General features: G+C 42.5%; 1 protein-coding gene across 2 annotated transcripts in view; it reads left to right on the top strand.

Annotated features, from left to right (window-relative positions):
- Positions 1-20023, top strand: part of OCA2 (OCA2 melanosomal transmembrane protein) — a 524044-nt gene extending 504021 nt beyond the window's left edge. For both annotated transcript variants that reach the window (XM_082246739.1, XM_082246738.1), the window contains one exon: positions 19926-20023. In XM_082246739.1, the coding sequence (XP_082102865.1) occupies positions 19926-20013 (88 nt within the window). In that variant the 3' untranslated portion in view covers positions 20014-20023. The remainder of the gene's footprint in view (positions 1-19925) is intronic.
- Positions 20024-20399: the final 376 nt, after the last annotated feature.

Below are 20399 nucleotides of genomic sequence, written 5' to 3'. Positions count from 1 at the left end.
TGAAGTCAATGATGACCCAGAACTTTTGAGCACTAAAATGGCTCTAAAAAAAAAAAAACACAGAAAGGGCTAGAGGGCTGCAAATGGCAGCAAACTCTTTTTAAGAGCATGGCAAGTGCTCTGCAAACAAAAGTGGATAGGGAAATAACTTAAAATAACCTAAAAAACATAAAAATAAAAAATAATCATCTTGATCTAGGAGGATGAGGCCCATATGGAGTAGGAGGTTGAGGTGGCGGTGGATGTGGCGGTGTAGGTGGAAGCGGTGGTGGCGGAGGACGAGGTAGCCAACACTGGTTTTTGTTTTTAATTTTATTTCTTTTTAAATTAGGGTACACCCCAAAAGAGTGAGAAAGATCAAAAAATACAACCATGGCTGGGTAAGGCCAGTATACAGTGGATACGGAAAGTATTCAGACCCCCTTAAATTTTTCACTCTGTTATATTGCAGCCATTTGCTAAAATCATTTAAGTTCATTCTTCTTCCTCATGAATGTACACATAGCACCCCATACTGACAGAAAAAACACAGAATTGTTGACATTGTTGCAGATTTATTAAAAAAGAAAAACTGAAATATCACATGGTCCTAAGTATTCAGACTCTTTGCTGTGACACTCATATATTTAACTCAGGTGCTTTCCATTTCTTCTGATCATCCTTGAGATGGTTCTACACCTTCATTTGAGTCCAGCTGTGTTTGATTATACTGATTGGACTTGATTAGGAAAGCCACACACCTGTCTATATAAGACCTTCCAGATCACAATGCATGTCAGAGCAAATGAGAATCATGAGGTCAAAGGAACTGCCTGAAGAGCTCAGAGACAGAATTGTGGCAAGGCACAGATCTGGCCAAAGTTACAAAAAGATTTCTGCTGCACTTAAGGTTCCTAAGAGCACAGTGGCCTCAATAGTCCTCAAATGGAAGACGTTTGGGACGACCAGAACCCTTCCTAGAGCTGGCTGTACGGCCAAACTGAGCTATCGGGGGAGAAGAGCCTTGGTGAGAGAGGTAAAGAAGAACCCAAAGATCACTGTGGCTGAGCTCCAGAGATGCAGTCAGGAGATGGGAGAAAGTTGTAGAAAGTCAACCATCACTGCAGCCCTCCACCAGTCGGGGCTTTATGGCAGAGTGGCCCGACGGAAGCCTCTCCTCAGTGTAAGACACATGAAAGCCCGCATGGAGTTTGCTAAAAAACCCCTGAAAGACTCCAAGATGGTGAGAAATAAGATTCTCTGGTCTGATGAGACCAAAATAGAACTTTTTGGCCTTAATTCTAAGTGGTATGTGTGGAGAAAACCAGGCACTGCTCATCACCTGTCCAATACAGTCCCAACAGTGAAGCATGGTGGTGGCAGCATCATGCTGTGGGGGTGTTTTTCAGCTGCAGGGACAGGACGACTGGTTGCAATCGAGGGAAAGATGAATGCGGCCAAGTACAGGGATATCCTGGACAAAAACCTTCTCCAGAGTGCTCTGGACCTCAGACTGGGCCGAAGGTTTACCTTCCAACAAGACAATGATCCTAAGCACACAGCTAAAATAACGAAGGAGTGGCTTCACAACAACTACGTGACTGTTCTTGAATGGCCCAGCCAGAGCCCTGACTTAAACCCAATTGAGCATCTCTGGAGAGACCTAAAAATGGCTGTCCACCAACGTTTACCATCCAACCTGACAGAACTGGAGAGGGTCTGCAAGGAGGAATGGCAGAGGATCCCCAAATCCAGGTGTGAAAGACTTGTTGCATCTTTCCCAAAAAGACTCCTGGCTGTATTAGATCAAAAGGGGGCTTCTACTAAATACTGAGCAAAGGGTCTGAATACTTAGGACCATGTGATATTTCAGTTTTTCTTTTTTAATAAATCTGCAACAATGTCAACAATTCTGTGTTTTTCTGTCAGTATGGGGTGCTATGTGTACATTCATGAGGAAGAAGAATGAACTTAAATGATTTTAGCAAATGGCTGCAATATAACAGAGTGAAAAATTTAAGGGGGTCTGAATACTTTCCGTACCTACTGTACATGTCTATTCTGCACAAGGTACAGACAAGTCCCGTGGGATCCATGCCTGGTTCATTTTAATGAACGTGAGCTTGTCCACATTGGCTCTGGACAGGCGGCTGCGCTTGTCTGTGATAACGCCCCCAGCAGTGCTAAATACACGTTCAGGTAATACACTGGCTGCAGGGAAGGCCAGCACCTCCAAGGCATAAAGGGCAAACTTAGGCCATGTGCCCAATTTAGAGACCCAGAAGTTGAAGGGGGCAGACGCGTCATTCAGTACGTATATAGTACGTAAGGAACAGTAAGGAACTGTATATGGTAAGGAACGGTGATGGTGGCGGGGAGGCTTTTTTTCCCCCTTCTGGGATAAGTCTGGCCTTGGAAAAGGTATAAGTCTCTGGTTGTGGGCCGGGCTCTCCCAAAGCTGTCTAAGTTCTGAGGCCTTTGAGTGGGACGGGGCTGCACTAGTCTTGCCAGGGACCGGGAATTCTGAAAAGCCTGTGGTGTTTGTGCCCCTGGAGTGGCAGTCCAGTGGTGCCATAATTCACGGTGGATGGCAACACTATGAATATGGCACCAAGGACACTGCACTTCCTACACACGTTTTGCACACCTGCCTCTAGGGCCAGGCCTTTGGGTATTTTTTATTCCTGGCCGAAGGGCCTGGCATAGAATTGCAACGTGGCGCTAACCTTGCACTTCTCCACTATCCCTTTCCCCACTTTTATGTGTTGTGTGTCTCACATTTTGTGTTTTTTTTTTTTTTTTGTGGCGGTACACTTTATTTTGCACAGCGTGATTAGTAGGGTGTAGGTCCTTGGGCCTGTCCCTGAAAGTCTTGGGAGGGGGTGAATATGGCCGCCTGGCTTGGTTCGCCCTCTCTCATGGGGTCTCTCTTCGGGAGAGCCCCACCTAGTACTTGCGGTGGTCTGTTTCAGCAGACCTCCTAAAGAACGGGGCTGCCTGGTTTCGGCCAGGTTAGCCAGTGTAAGTACCCCAGCCCCATGCTGCAGTGGCTGTACATAAGTGTGAGTATAACACATGACAGGTTCAGGCTGACAGCTTTTTTTCCCCATGCCAATAGCTGCTGATAAAGGATGCATGCACTGTACTGTCAAAATTTTAGGAGGCAAGAAGGACAGTGAGCCGTAACAATGCATGCATCAGTGACACAATCCCTGTTGTGCTGGAACCAGAGCCACAGTTGCCTCAGAAGCAGCCAGCGTGTCCAGTGAAACTGGTAAGGCTTCCAGATTGGTCCCATGCAGCCACCTTTTTGGACACCGCCTTTCCTACCGCCTGCCACAAATGTAGCTTGGACCTTTCAAGATCCACATGGATGACTTAAGTACACTTCCTTTATTTGAGTGTTAAATGGCTTTTGGTTTATTTTCAAATCATACTGATGGCTCCCACACTGGGCAATGATAAACCACATATCACACAATTGCAGAAGTTTCAAATGTGATTAATTTGCCAAATAATGGAGAACAGCAGATGCTTGCTAATGTACCTTAGGAGCACTATACAGTATGTGATAAAAATTACCTCCCTCTTCCTGGGAGTTTTCCAGTTGTATTTGTACTGGATGCTTACCATATAAGCCTCCATTTCACTCTTCTTTCAAACTGGATACATAAGGAGTGATACCACATAGGAGATACCCTTATGGTCTTCATAGGCTACCAACCACATGCAGGGGCTCATTGCATCACCCTCAGCTGGGTAGATCTCGCATCATGGTCCAAAAAGTGTTGGTCACATGGGGGCAACATTGTTCACATGGGGTTTGGATCCTTTTTATGCATTATGATTATAATTATGCTTTTATGAGATAGATAGTGAGCTTTGTATTGTCTTGATAGTTGTGTTTAATAAAGCTTATGTCTATACATGTGTCAGATAACAGAGTCCTGTTACACTTATCTAGGGATACAACATATAGAGTGTAAAATTGAGGTTCAGCTCAGTCAGGCTTTGGTTTCCTTTTTCTCTGTTCCTGCTGGACTCTGCGTGGCATAATGAACAGGGCACTCAAGTCAAAAAAGCAGGAGGAAGAGGACTTCCTTTTTTCTCAAGGCCTGCTTTATGCAGACACCATCCTTGCGGTGCCACAGAACACACAAGAGAAGAGGGAGGAGGAGGATTCCGGCAGTTTTGGAAGCATTGAAGCAGAGGAAGACACATGTCAACCCTTAAGGGATGGTTTTCCATCCCCAGAACCCTTGAGTAGTAGGTGGTTGGGGTAAGGCATTTCCAGATACTGTAATTCTTAGTTACCCTGAGGAGTCAGCTTCTCATGCCTTCAGAAACCTGCAGTGTGTGGGCTCCCTCATTCTTCAAAGCCCACCAAAGGACCCGAGAATATGTCTCATCAAGAAGGACCAGTATTGGTTGGCAACCCTCCTTGACCACTGTTACAAGGAGAAAGTCTCGGAACTAATCCTGTCCCCACAGAGGGAACACAGGATGAAAGATCTTGAGGACACCTTTAGGAGTTGATGTAATGCCTTTCCAGACTCTGGTAGGTTACAGTCTCATAATAAACATAATTTTGAGACTTCTGTTGGTCAAGAAAGGAATGGTGGAAAAGTGGGCTGCATCAGTGATGCATTTAAAATTTTTTTTATTCCTCGGCTCCCAGGGCTTTCAGCTTCTACATCCCATCAGCAGCATCTGTATCATATGGTGGGGGATTATCTAGAGATGAAAACCGACATGGAGAGCTTTCCAGTTGACAATCTACTGGGTTACTGGGTCATGAGAATAGACAACTCAGCAGAACTTGCACAGTATGCAACTGAGCTGCTGGACTGCCCTGCATCCAGAGTACTTTCTGAATGGGCATTCAGTGCTGTTGGAGGTTCAGCCCCTGATGCTGATTTGACTGTTTTCTGGATCTGGAATCTCTGAAAGACTGTCTAGGCCATGGGTGTCCAACCTTTTGGCTTCTCTGGGCCACATTGAGTATAGAGAAATTGTCTCGGGCCGCATATAAAATATATACTATAGTTAAGGTATATAAGTAATAAAACGCCGCCGCGCCCTTCCCGTGCTGCCGCGCCCACCACCCCCCCAGCACTAATTTAACACAACTAGTGGATGATCCCTTCAAAGGCTGCCTCTGTGGCCATGCCCCCGACTCGACTTCCTTCCGCCCCAGCAAAAAATAAATAAAATTGTCAGGGGGCAGTGGGCCACACTGCCTGAGGTTCTGGGCCGCATGCGGCCCCCGGGCCGCAGGTTGGACATGCCTGGTCTAGGCTGTCTAGTTTTGTGGGTGTTGATTTCATCTGGAAAAAATGTTTTGTGTAAATTTTATGTTGGAATAAACGGCCAATGAACAATTTATTCACACCCAGGTGACGGGTGCATATCTTTTTAATTTTTGATGGCAAAGCCGGTTCTTGCTTTCGTCAAGAAGGCCTTTATAGAGTTACGGTGTGAAGACATCCATCAAGACCCAAAAGCCAATTTTTCCCACCAATATTTGACCCGGGACATATCATTTCCATTTTTCACAGCAAGGCAAATTCTTGCTTTCATCAAGAGTACCTCTATAGGGTTATGGTGTGAAGGCACTTCCAACACCCAAAGCCCAATTTTTCGGCACGTTACTTCTATCCAAAGTCTGTGATAGAGACACCAGAATTTATACAAAAAATCTCTAATCTTGTTCTGAGTGCACTAAATTGTGGCCTCATCATACAGGCTGTTTCCCAAGCCGTTGTTTATAAAATATAGAGAGCTTGCAGGGAAAATGTGTTCTATACATGGTGCAGATGCATCACCTACAGGCAGACTAAGGAGACCCCCCAGGCACTACATTTGAAACATTTTTTTTTTTTCATTTTTATTGTTTCACTTTAAGCATCAGTAAATCTTTATTCATTTAAAAATGTTTTTTACAAACTTTTTTTTTCATTGGTACATGTCCCCCAGGGCAGTACCCGGACCCCCATAACCATTGTATGCCCAATTACTTGCATTTAAGCCTTCAAAATGTGCACTTTTTTTATTTTTCCAGTTCGGGACATAAAGACTTCAATGGGGTTCGTTATTCAGTTTCAAACTTTCGTGATGTTCGAAAGTTCAGGTGCAAACCAAACTGGGTGGTGTTCGGCCTCTAATGTACCGAAAATGGGTAAATTTTTGCTGTACAAGCAGGATGAAAACCTTTTTATAGCAAAGGGCTAGGACATGGACTATTTTCCATCTCAGAGATTAAAGTATAGGTAAATCCAACTACTACTCTCATATAGGCTTTAGCATGAGAAATGACATGCAGCCTCCCCTGCCACTACCTTTCCTAGCCGCCTACTACACTTTGCAGTACGAGGCTGTCAAACTGACCTCTCAGTCCTGAAAAATACATTGAGAGTGCACTCCCCCATGCTATTTCAGGGGTGCTGTCTCTTCTACATAGAATGCAGTGAACAAGCTGTCAATGACAATGGAGCTCCGCTGATTAGATCAGTCCCCCTCTTTATGAATGAGGGCAAAAGTAGTAGGCTTCATTCATAAATTACTATCATATGTAAATTGAGAAAATGTTTTAAACAAAAGTTTAGCCCATTTACAATGTAGCTTTGCACTGCACTGCATTAATGAATGTGCATTTTTTTGCATTGCGTTAGTCCAAATATTTTGAATGAGCTGCCAACCCACCACAATGTAGCCAAAACTGAAATGCACCATTTTTTTTTTAATATTCTGCAACTTTAAAGAAACCAAACACTTGTTTATAGTGCAATATTGGGGATATTTAATATATATTTTTTTGTAGGAGTATGGCTTATGAAAGAGCCATCTGCTGTACCATAATGTTTAAAAATAAAAAATGGCAAAACTGTATTAACATTTTTTTTTCAAAGCATTCCTACATTACTAGTAATTAAAAAACTGCCATTGTTTAGAATCTGTTATTAACATATGTATTGTGTTACAGTCATGCAGGGTTTTGCTCATTAACTTGCATTGGATTCCAAAACCCAAACCCTTTTCGATAAAATTAATTAAAATGTGTATTAAAGCTAAAGGTGTGGAAATTTATAGAAGAAAATTATAGATGTAACTAGAATGCCCCTTGTGGTTGCATACATGTTTTCCCAGCACATTGCCTTGTACAACATTGTTTTAGATTCTCTTGAGAGACTTTGTTAAAGAATGAAAACTGTGTTGTAGATTGGAAAGAGAACCTTGTCAAGCTGATAGATGAAAGCAGCTTGTTTTCACTGGGGAAATACTGTGAATAACATGGTCATCCAATTAAGGTACTTCACTAAACTGGAGGAAGCCGTTCTGTTTTTGCATGCTTTCCAATAAACACTCTGACATGTTTCCTACAGGACTACCTATTAACATACTTGTAGCAATACGGTTGTCTTTAATTTGGCTTTCATATTTCAGGCTTTCTTAAAGAGGAAGTAAACCCTACTCTGACACTTTTACCTATAGGTAAGCCTATAATAAGGCTTACCTATAGGTACTGTAAATATCTCCTAAACCTGCACGGTGTAGGAGATATTTACCTTACATGCAGCCAGTGACGTCACTAGTGCATGCGCTCTGAAGGAACGGCCGCTGGTGCCGTTTCTTCAGAGCCCCGTGCTGTGACTGTCTGCTCCCGCGCGCGTGCGCGGGAGTGACGTCACCGCGGCTCCGGCCAATCAGATGGCCGGATGCCGCGATCCCGGAAGACGGGCGACTGGACATGTCGCCTGTTATAGAGGTGAGCGGACGGCACGGCGGGGGCTCGTTCTAAGGTAAGTATTTCATAATGAGCTAGTATGCGATGCATACTAGCTCATTATGTGTTTCTCTTACAGGCTGCAAGAAAAGAAAAAAAAGGTTGTTTGGGTTTACAACCTCTTTAACTCTTTTATTTCATTTCATTGAAAAGCCAACTGCTCTCAATGTTAATAATTAAAAATTTACATGGTTTCTCTTTTGGTTCATTGAAAAGGTACATTGTAGTTACTTCTGTATCTTGAGAACACAAGTGGCAATATATTTCAACCAGAGCTCCTAGTTTGAAGTAGTGACCACGGCTATCACTACGATGGATTTGTTTATATAGAGAATACATTATGTAGTACTTTGTGGAGTACAAAAATGCACATCAGTCTCTGTTCCCTGTAGAATTTCACAATCATATGTCCCAGTCACACCCATACAGGCTGTAGGGTCAGTTAAACCTACAAGTATGTTTTTCTCCTCCCCTTCCAGGACGGCCCAACAGTGAGAGATGACAGGCTCCTCCCTACCGGAAACACAATCAATTAAGATTAGTTAAAAGGCCCCACCTTTCCCTCTGGCCCCCAGTTTAGATTGCCTTTCTTCCTACAAGAGAAACGTTGATTAAGGTCTTACCTGCAGACTTCTAGAGTCGAAAGGTACCCTGTGAGCCAGGTTCAGCAGAAGGCCACGGGTTCCCCTTGGGAGACCCTACGAGCAGAGCAGTTCCTGCACTCCCCTCCGGGGAACTCACAGGTCGCCCACAGAACAAGCCCTCGGTCACCTGTGATTGTGTTTCCAGGTCTTGTTTCCGGCACCAGCAGCTCTCCTCCATGGAAGATTTGAATTTCCCCCTGGACGAGCGCTCCAAGCCTCGCCTTCAAACCGGAACTTCCGGCGCAACGTCAAGACGTGCGCTACATGGGGAAGAAGAGGAACATGGAGGAGATGCCGGAGACGCTCGTTAGCGGTAAAGCGGAATCCAAGGCTATCGGAGCTCGGATTCCTGCTATGGAAATGAAATCCTCCACGACTCATCCTCCGGGGAAGGAGGAGGAGAGACAGTTCTAGGTGTCGGCAGCCAAACCCAGGTTGGAACAGGGTAAGTGCTGAATATGTATCCTTACTGGGCTATGCAAAAGAAACTCTGCTGGTTACCGACATAAAATGTACCTGGAACTTGTGTCATTTCCCTGACCTTAGTCGAACGTATTGTGTTCTCTTTAGGGTCCCCGTGTTATATTTTTTTCTAGGGAAGAGCGATACTTCTATTGTCTTTGTATCCTGTCTTCCAGAGTCCCAGAGCGGTTCACAAGAAGCTACATCCATCCCGGTGTTACAGGGGCATGCTATCCATAAGAAGTGTGGTTATTGTTCAGATAAGTTACCCAGTTCCCACACTAAACCCTTCTGCTATAAGTGCATTCATAAACTATCAGGAAGGGAAACTTCAGAGTTCATGAAAGATTTCTTTAAGAGTATGCAAGATGAAATGCTGTCTACTATGATGTCAGTTTCGTCTACCCTAGGTATACCTGCTAGAGTGGAACCTGTAGACCCTTCCTCAATGGAAGGGACCTCTTATCAAGAAAGCCCTCTGCTTAAAGCAGGACCCTCAAGCACTACACCTGTTAAAAAAAAAGTCTTCCCCCAGCACAGGCTACAGAAGAAGATAGACTATTTCCAGAAGATAACCGCTCAATTTCCCTCTCTTGTTCAGAAGCTGAGGGAAATAGGGACTCTGGTACCTCTGAGGAGGTAGAGTCAGCAAAAAACCTGTTTGGATTAAAGAATATGCAGGGTCTCCTCCAGGCCATATATGCTACAGAGGAGATTCCTGATTTGCCTAAAGAAGTCACGGCACAAGATAAACTCTATAAAGGGATAGGGAAAAGCCCTTCTAGAGTTTTTCATATTCACCATTCCTTGAAGAATGTGATCCTTCAACAATGGCAATTACCTGAAAACAGGTTAAATAAAGGGAATTATTGGAAGAGGAGATTCCCCTTTAAGGAAGAGGATTCAAGCAAATTCCTAAAAAGACCAAAACTAGATGCCCCCTTCGCACAAGTTTCCAAAAAATCAGATCTCTCCTTTTTGGATGCAGGTAGTATCAAGGATGCTATGAACCGAAAAGCATTACTGGGAAAAGCTTGGGATGCCAATGCAGTTGCAATGGCTGCAGGTCTAACTGACTCTTGCGTGGCAAGAAATGCTTTTCCTGGATTGAAAAACTGAATATTTTTCAGACAAAAACACAGGATATCCAAGATTCCCTGTCGGTGATAACCAAGGCAGTGGCCTATCTGGCAGACGCTGCACTGGAATCTGTAGAAGCCTCTGCAAAAACAGGGGCTCTCATGAATTCAGCCAGAAGAGCCATTTGGCTTAAGGAATGGGAAGGAGACCTCCCGTCCAAAACCAAGCTTTGCGGTCTTCCATTTGAGGGGTCCCTCCTGTTTGGTTCAGGCCTGGACGAAGTCCTTTCCAGATCCTCAGAAAAATTAATTAAATTTCCCACAAAGCCTAAAGAGACTAGTAAAAAAAATTTTTCATGGCCCCCGGGATAATAAGCAGCAAAGTAGGGGGAGGGAACCTACAAAAAACTGGAATTTTAGGAAGGAAAAATCAAAAAACAATTCTTTTTCCTCTTCCACCTCAACCGCAAGGGACAAAAAATGACTCCCAAATCAAAGTAGGGGGCAGACGGAATCAGTTTCCTCACAGCTGGGAAGAAATGATAGTCCCTCTATATACCCTCAGCATCCTAAAAATAGGCTACCGAATAGAAGCTGCATTAATACCCCCTCCAACAGTAATCCTTACACATGTCCCCAAGGGAACTGCAAAAGGACAACTATTACTGCTTCCAGGGATTCAGGAACCAGCAGAAATACTGGTAATTGGCCTAGTACCAAAGGGCCAGTGGTTCCAAGGGTTTTGTTCCCATGTCTTAGTGGTACCAAAACCCTCAGGAAATTATCCCAGGATAGAAAACCTGAGAAAGCTAGGAAGCATGCCAGCCACTATGTGTGCTCCGTTCCACGCAAAAGAACTACTATTCTTCCACCTGTACTATTGGGACAAAAGAATAGATTCTTTAAACGAGATACTCACCCTCACTCCACAGGTCCAGAGCTTGCTGCAGTGGTGGTCCAACCAAAAAATATCCCAGAACAGAAAGGTGAAGAACTCCCTCCCCATAACCAGGACGAAAGAAATGGTTGGGCTGGGAGTTCTAGCCCAACAATGGAAGTACAAGCTGGCCAAAGCCTTCCCCCCTCTGATGCAGATTCCCAGAGTCCTCCAGAAGTTGAGCAGATTTCAGGGACTAATACTAATCCTGTCTGCTCCCTGGTGGCCCAGAACACCAAGGTTCCCACTCCCAAAAACAATGTCTGCGGCTTGCCCATGGCATCTCCCAGTTTCTCCAGACCTTCTGTCTCGGGGATGAGTACAGTGTCAGATTCTAGGATTCTTACAATTGACAATCCTGGTTACTGAACCCCAATTGCTTAAAGCAAAAGGATGCTCAGAGTGGTGGAGACCCTCTTGCTGAGTAGGAAACCAGTCACTAGAAAAATTTACCTTAAAATATGGAAAACATTCTGTGCCTGGCAGAGGCAAAAGTATTTTGCCTCTACTCCAATTATTCGGGAATTTTTGCAAGATGAAGTAGATAAGGGTGTGGCGGTTAAAAACCCTTAGGGTACAGATAGCGGCTCTTTCAGTTTTTTTGGACACCAGTCTGGCAAAAGAGCCGTTAATTAAAAGATTTTTGTTGGCTAGGAGCAGGATTACTCCTATTACTAAAAACAGGTTTCCTCCTTGGGACCTAAACAGGGTCATAGAGGCATTATCTAAGAACCCCTTTGAACCTATAAAGGAAATTTCATTTAAGTTTCTGTCTTTAAAAATAGCTTTTTTGTTAGCTGTTCACCACAGCCAGAAGAATAGGTGATCTACAGGCTCTTTCTATTAAAGAACCTTTTATGTTGGTCTTCCCAGATAGGATAGTCCTCAAACCAGACCCTTTATATCTACCCAAGGTAGCATCTTCTTTCCATAGGACTCGGGAGATAAATCTACCTTATTTCTGTGACAAACCAAAAAACAAGAAGGAATGGGAATTCCACTGTATTGACTCTATTGGGCTCTTCTCACTTATTTAGAAAGAACAAAAATCTTCAGGAGATCAAACCACCTCCTAGTCCTCCATTCAGGGCCTAGGCAGGGATTACAGGCCTCTAAGCCTTCACTAGCCAGGTGGATTAGACAAGCAATTACCACCTCTTATGAGTTATCAGGTCTGCCTGCTCCAACCAAAATAAAAGCGCATTCAACAAGAGCCATTGCCACATCATGGGCTGAGAAGGCAGGAGCTTCATGGGAACAAATCCGAAATGCAGCCACCTGGTCTAGTCATGACACCTTCCTGAAGCATTACCGTATTGAAATACTGTCTCAACAAGACCTAGCCTTTGGCCGAAAAGTCTTGCAGGCAGTGGTCTCACCCTAAGGTAGGCAAAATGGATCTCTATTATCCTCTTACTGTTGGGCCGTCCTGGAAGGGGAGGAGAGAAAACCTACCGTTAGTTCACCGGAAACTGTACTTTCTTCCGAGCCTTCCAGGACGGCCCGCCTACCCGCCCTTGTTAAAAGGGTGTATGATATTGTGCAAAGATGTAGGTGATAAGTACCTATAAAATTGTTAGAACTTTCCCTCTGAATCGGTTGTGGAAGATACTCTATTACAACTGGGGGCCAGAGGGAAAGGTGGGGCCTTTTAACTAATCTTAATTGATTGTGTTTCCGGTAGGGAGGAGCCTGTCATCTCTCACTGTTGGGCCGTCCTGGAAGGCTCGGAAGAAAGTACCGTTACCGGTGAACTAACGGTAGGTTTTTTGCATTATATAACTGGATACTAACATTTATAGGTAAAGTTAAAACAAGGGAATATCCACTTGCCTCTCGGGGGACTAGGAAGGAATTTTTTCCCCTGCTGGGGCAAATTGGTTCACGCTTTGCTGGGGTTTTCACCTTCCTCTCGGTCAACTGTGAGTATAGAATTTTGCATATAGGGTGGTATAATTTTTTTTAAGGCGATAAATGGACACTTATTTTTATACTGTATTTGTGATTTCTTTATACACAATTTTCATCAAATAAATATAATGTCTGTATAGTGATTCAATTTTGTGTTTTCACAATATTGAGTTACATTTTTTAGCGCTGCCTCATATATTTATCACAATTCTTGCATCAAGTGTCACAGATTGCTTAAGCTGCTGGTCATTTTTTAATTTATATGTTTTAGTGTGGATATCCTATATGATTTTTGATTTTATATATATATATATATATATATATATATATATATATATATATATATATATATATATATATATATATATATATATATATATATATATATATATTATATACACACTGCTCAAAAAAATTAAAGGAAAACTTTGAAAACATTTCAGATCTCAATGGAGACAAATATGCTTGATATCTATACTGATATGGACTGGGTAATGTGTTAGGAATGAATGGGTGCCACATCGTTCAATGGAAATTGAAATTATCAACCTACAAAGGGCTGAATTCAAAGACACCCCGAAAATCAAAGTAAAAAAATGATGCAGCAGGCTAGTCCATTTTGATGAAATTTCATTGCAGAAACTCAAAATGGTACTCAGTAGTTTGTACGGCCTACACGTGCTTGTATGCATGCCTGAGATGATGGATGGTGTCCTGGGGTATTTCCCCCCAGATCTGGACCAGGGCAGCATTGAGCTCCTGAACAGACTGAGGTGCAACCTGGTGGCGTCAGATGGATAAAAACATAATGTCCCAGAGGTGGATTTAGGTCAGGTGAGCGTGGGGGCCATTCAATGGTATCAATTCAATTCCTTCATCCTTTCATAAACTGACTGCATTCTCTCCCCACATGAGGCCAAGCATTGTCGTGCACCAGGAGGGAGGAACCCAGGATTCACTGCACTAGCGTAGGGTCTGACAATGGGTCCAAAGATTTCATCCCAATACCTAATGGCAGTCAGGGTGCCATTGTCTAGCCTGTGGAAGTCTGTGCTTCCCTCTATAGATATACCTCTCCAGACCATTACTGACCCACCACCAAACTGGTCATGCTGAACAATGTTACAGGCAGCATAACTTTCTCCGTGGCTTCTCCAGACCCTTTTACGTCTGTCAGGCTTTCAGGGTAAACCTATTCTTATCTGTGAAAAGCATAGGGTGCCAGTGACAGACCTGCCAATTCTGGTGTTCAATGGCAAATGCCAATCGAGCTCAGCTCCACAGTGCCGGGCAGTGAGCACAGGGCCCACTAGAGAACGTTGGGCCCTCATGCCATCCTCATGAAGTCTGCTTCTGATTGTTTGGTCAGAAACATTCACACCAGTGCCATCCTCTAGTGGGCTCTGGCAGTGCTCATCCTGTTCCTCCTTTCACAAAGGAGCAGATACCGGTCCATCTGATGGGTTAAGGTCATTCTTTGGCCCTGTCCAGCTCTCCTAGAATAACTGCTTGCCTCATGGAATCTCCTCCATGCTCTTCAGACTGTGGTGGGAGACACAGCAAACCTTCTGGCAATGTGTGCCATCCTGGAGGAATTGATTGGACCCTGGGCAAACACTTTCTTGGGCCCCACTAACCCCTCTCCCCGCTCTGAAACATACAATAAATAGCAGCTAGACTCAAAATAAGTTTACTGTCAGCTCACTGACAGTCGCTAGAGTTTACAGCAAATAATCTCTTGATGATTGGTTGCTAGAGGTTACTGCACATCATTGCCACTTACTGATTGGTTGCTAGAGGTTACTGCACATTACTGCTCACTGATTGGTTGCTATTAGGGTACAGCTTATCATTACTGCTGCCTGATTGGCTGAAAGGTGACAGGGGGCAGAGCAACTGTCACTGTTGTAGCCCTGCAGTGCATCAGAATAATCAACAATCCTGTCTACTCCCTACTCCAAATGAACACTGACAAGGACATAGAAATCCCGACATCCAGAAATCACCCTATTAAGGACCCGTGCAGCATTCATACAGTCAATGTATTGCAAAAAATAAAAAAGGAAACATTTCTAAAATTAAGCTTTATTATAAATATAATTTCCCAAATATAATAAAGTACATAACACACCTTACACCTTTCCAGTTAATAAAGCCAACATTGTCTTAACCTATTAAATCTACAGTCTAGACAATACTGGCCAAAAATTGTATATGCCTAGGATGGGATCACCATAATTCAAAACATCGAGAGCCCATCTCAAATTGAATCCTGAAACAGGAGTCATGCAAAATATCAGTGCATAAATAACTCTTGGGTTTGCTGGCATTAGTAGTCCTTTTCACAACTGCAACTTATGTCCACAAAAGTACCGCTTGAGAATTACTATATTTGCAAGGGTGCTCCTTTCCTTTTATTTTACTTTGATTTTACACAGACAAGCAGACTTTGTGAGTAGGCTTGGATAAACATACAACTTTTTTTATAATATACTAGCTGGTCCAAGCAGCTTTAAAGGAGTGCTTTACCACCACCTGGCAAAGGATATCCCATTACACTGTATTTGCATATACTGTACATATAGGCTAATAGGCTTGAAATATTCACAGCTTTTGTGACAGAGGTTTATGCAGACTATTAGGCCCCTTTCTCACGGGGTGGATCCGCTCAGCGGACTCTGCTAGCTCAGCAAGGATCACTTCTTTGATACCCGCAGAGCAGGCAAAAGACAGGTCCATCGCAGCTCACTGTGCTGAGACGGACCTGCCCGAGACCTGCTCCCCTCTATGGGAAGATCGGATGAAAACAGACAGCATGAAAGGGAGCAGCATTGCAATGTACACATCAGCTGAAGCAGCTTGCATACAATAAGCAGAATTATGCAGAGTAAAGTAGCAAATTGCACTTCGTCACTTTGCAAGTTAGTCCCCACCTCATATTAGGCAGGAACAGGACAGAGCAGTGTTAGCAAAGCAAAGCCAAGTTACTGCAAGCTTCACCACATTGGCTCACTGTCTCCAACAGCATGTCAAACAAGTCCTCCATTCTTACCACCCACGGCGCTGAACACTAATATTGCTAATCTTCCCAGTGATCATGCTGACAAGCCGATGCTTAACTCAGTGCACTGACAGCTCACCTCCTCGCATTAAGCGTTTGCTTTCTGCCTGTCAAAACTTTCTGGCCACCTCCCGCTTAGCCGGGCACTGTGTTCTGCCGCTGGGCTTCCCGCTTTCACATGTCAGTCTCCCTCCACATAAAAAGGTGGCAACTGCTTTGGGCCCCACAGTAATGACTGGGCCCAGGGCAGCTGTCCCTTTTGCCCCGCCTTAAAGATGGCCCTGTCAGTGGTTATTGAAGAAATTTGCATGATAGGCCAGGCAAATGGCTCTACCAGTCATACATAATTTTAAAATATGCACACAATGATATGCTGTATCCTTGAAACAAGTTAACAGGTGAGTGCATGTATTTATAAAAATGTATGTTCTGTCTAGATCTTTTATTTTCCATAAGACTTTATATATTTGTTATCGGTATGGATGATTTATAATCCTTCCACTATTGCTTAATGTTTTGATACTTTATTGTATAGCTCAAAATTATTTTGATTTTTAACTACATTAAATAGTGAAATCTAATGTGTTTTGATTTATTTTGTTTTTTTTTTGCACATCACTATTTTTTGCCATTTTTTAGAAGACCTTCAAATGATAACGATTACTGAAATTACTTGGTTTATATTTGTTTTGTTCATTATCATGTAAATCACAATTTTCTACTGAGAATTAGCTTATGGAAATGAATTCATGCAGAGTAAATGTGGGGCACAAGGGAAATGTCTTTGCTCTACCAAGATGAGCTGTCCCTAAAAAGAAAGACTGCTTCAGTGATAGAAATGTTCGGCATTGCACTTGTCTGGAATAGATGCTATTAACCTGTATACAGTGGATACCTTTTTTTGAAGTCTGGATGCTTTTGTCTGTGACAATAATGGAGAATACCTTTGTTTTGTTCTGCTAGAGAACAAAGGAGAAAGTGAAGTTGGTTCTTGTTATATGAACAAGAAAGAGAGTGGAGTTTGTCAGCCTGTAATACAGAATCTAGCACCTTACTGTGGTCACCTCAGCCTTTCAATCATCACTGCCTCCCTTTCCATTGTAGGAGTGACAACCCTTCTTTTTATGTTTATTCTACAGATGTTAACTTCTGATAAACTGTAGACATAATTTCGTTTTAAGAAAATCGCAAGTGTGCACTTTTTGGTTATGAACCTGATCACACCAACATCATAAGTGTTTGTGTTTTACCAAAACTAGTATAAAAAAATTATTACCAACCATTTTTTTAGGGAATACATTTCTCACTGATCCTTTGGCAAAATACCTGATCAGACCTTGATTAAATTTCCCTATTGCAAGTATCAAAGGCAGCTTATTTATAAACCAAAGCAAAAATTGTCCCTTAACAACTGTTGTTGGAAACTAGAATTTTTGTGCCAGAAAGTATTGCAAAACATACCTATCAGACATGGGTACATAATCAGTGATTACATTAAGGTATATCTAAACCCAAAACCAAAAATGTAGTATATTGCAGATTACTAGTCCTTGGTGTGGTGGCAGCCTTTGTTGCATGATCTGTGCTTGATCAGCTGCTTTAGAGGGCAAGGGAGATATTGGGGGTCTAACAGACCCCTAATGTCTCCATAAAGAGTACCTGTCACTGCCCAAAGCTATAACATAGGGGACCTGTAAGCCCCTTATGGTAGTAATAACATTAATAGAATAAAACAAAAAAGATTAAATGAAAAAAAGGTTTCTGAAAAAAAAAAGATAAAAGCACCGTTCACATACACGTAAATGTGTGTACATCCCCCACGCATATGTAAACAGAGTAAGAACAATAATTCTTAGGCAATCATTCACAATTAGCATTACACTGATAACTTGTAGACTTGTCACCTATTGAACATTTTAGGAATTGTTTTTCACCATTTGTTCCAGTGTGTTTCATTTTGAGTCTTGATATGTTTGGGATCTTTCTACTAAGCAGGGCAATAACTTCTATGCAGGATGTGAAAACCTTACAAGCAGACCTGAACAAAATAATGGGGTGGGCAACTACATGGCAGATGAGGTTTAATGTTGAAAAATGTAAGGTAATGCACTTGGGTGTCAGAAACATGAAAGCTAGCTACTTGCTTGGAACCTCTGGGTGAATCTAAGATGCAAAAGGACCCGGGGGTCCTAGTGGACAACAGGCTTGGCAGTGGCATGCAATGCCAAGCCCCTGCAACAAAGCCAACAGAATACTGGCATTTATAAAAAAGGGGATTCACTCCAGAAATAAAGAGAATATTCTTCCACTTTACAAGACTTTCCAGTTCTGGGCACCGGTACTCAGAAAGGATGTGCTAGAACTGGAGAGAGTCCAGAGAAGGGCAACAAAAATAATTAGGGGAATGGAGGACATCAGCTATGAGGAAAGATTACAAGCATTGAACTTATTCTTTCTAGAGAAGACGCATGAGGGAGAATATGATATCAATGTACAAATACTGTACTGGTGATGACAATAGCATGAGGAACAAACTGTTCAGAGAAAGGGAATACAATAAGACATGTGGCCACTCACTAAAACTAGAGGAAAAAAGGTTTAACTTTAAAATACATAAGGGGTTCTTTACTGTCAGAGCAGTGAGGGCGTGGAATTCTCTTCCACAAGCAGTGGTATCAGCAGGGAGCATTAGTAGTTTTAAAAAAAACTATTAGATGGGCACCTTAAAGACCACAACATAAAGGGGTATACAAAATACAGTTAACAGCAAACACACACACACACATAGGTTGAACTGGATGGACTGATGTCTTTTTTCAACTTCACAAACTATGTAACTATGTAAATACTTGACATAACCTCATATTTTGCCAAAAATTGGGTATTGTGTTTGTGTGCACTAAAATTCATTTTAGTGTATTTTTTCTGAAAACTTGGATTTGATGGCTGCACAAATATGTGCCATAACAAATTTCAACAGCCATCATTTTCTCATCTGCTTTCAAAAAATATTTGGGGGTTCTAAGCTAGTTTCTAAATAAACATGGTGACTTTTACCATGTGTGTAGAATTAAAAAATTGCCCTGGACATCAAGTGGTTAAAGCAATTATGCAATGCAAAGCAAAAGGTGTGCTTTAATTCACTAACACCAACATATACTCACTTTACCTGCATTCTCCTGTTGCTCTGCTACTGCCAGGAGCAAAGAAAATACCTGGTACTTCTGTGTATGGTGAAGCATACTATGTGACAGGGCTGGACTTATGGAAGGAATATATAAGGAATGCCCATAGCCCTTCTAAACTACAACTAGAGCAACTAAAGATTACTCAATGAGGCTTTACCTGCTCACTGTAACCAAACTGAGAAATGGGATAGTAAAATAACTATGATGTTTTGCGAGGGGGAGGCGTAACATGAATCCAATGCTTTGCACTGCAAAGCACAGTCCCCATTGTTACTCTTACCTAAGCCAGGCCTAAGGGTCTGCTCCGGGCCTGTCATAATCTTGATTTTTAGCCCATTCTTTGCGGCAAATGCAAGGACTTCCTTGAAGCTTTACAGTTCCCATTAAAAGCAAGATGTCTGTTACTCCATCATTAGTCTCTATGGTAATGGTAAAACTGATACCACCCCCTTTAGCCTACTAGCAATTAACAATCAAAATACTACTCCTCCATGCATACAAATCAAGACGTGCATTACACCATTTATCTGTGAGGGTTTGATTCCCTTAAAAGCTAAATCTCTTTTTGGGCCAAAGTAAAGACACAATAAAGGGTCCACTTGCTAGCTGCCTGCACATCCCTGGCTTGAATTTTTTTATTCCCGGTTTAAAACATGCATGTAGATTAGACAGTCAAAGAGAAGTCAGAGCTCCTGATCTGCACATTTTTTTTCTAGGCCACTTACTAAAGTATTGAAGTGATTGGAGGGGCATAACAGCCAGGCAATTTGCATTTTTTCAAGGCAATCTGTAACAATAGCAAAAATAAAAATGTAACTCTGACTGTCGTCTTCTATTTGCAACTAGTTACATATTTTCTTTTTTGTACTTGTAAATTACAGGTTGGGATTCCCCATGATGATCATCTCTACTACGATCGGGATGGGTTATCTACTGGTTGCACACGTTGTGTTCAAGTGGAATGCATGATTCGCAAACATAGAACAGTAACTCTATGTTTTGTAGATGCTCGTGAGTGCCACAAGAAAGCAACAAATGAACAATACAGTCTGCCTGTTTTATTTGGTGAAGCACTTGGCATCATGCTTGGATTTGTCAGTAGATGCACATATGCAAGCAATACATTCATTGTTATCCATTTCTGCTTTGTGATATAAATCTGATATAGAATTGCTGACAGGCAGGCCATCCCTGACTACTGTATATTAGAAAACAGTATTACCCAATTGTGTATTTCTAACGGGGTTTGTTTTGCCCTAACTGTAAGGCCTCTTTCGTACGGGCTTTCCGATCAGGTCCGCATGTCAGTTTTTTCAGGCGGACCTGAACGGATGCTCCATGCAGCCCTATGGAGC

The sequence above is a fragment of the Pelophylax lessonae genome (assembly GCF_965119305.1).
Source record: "Pelophylax lessonae genome assembly, chromosome: 2".
In the NCBI taxonomy this organism is placed as follows: domain Eukaryota; kingdom Metazoa; phylum Chordata; class Amphibia; order Anura; family Ranidae; genus Pelophylax; species Pelophylax lessonae.
Note: the sequence above shows the minus strand (reverse complement) of the source record. Positions and strands in the feature narration are given on the sequence as shown.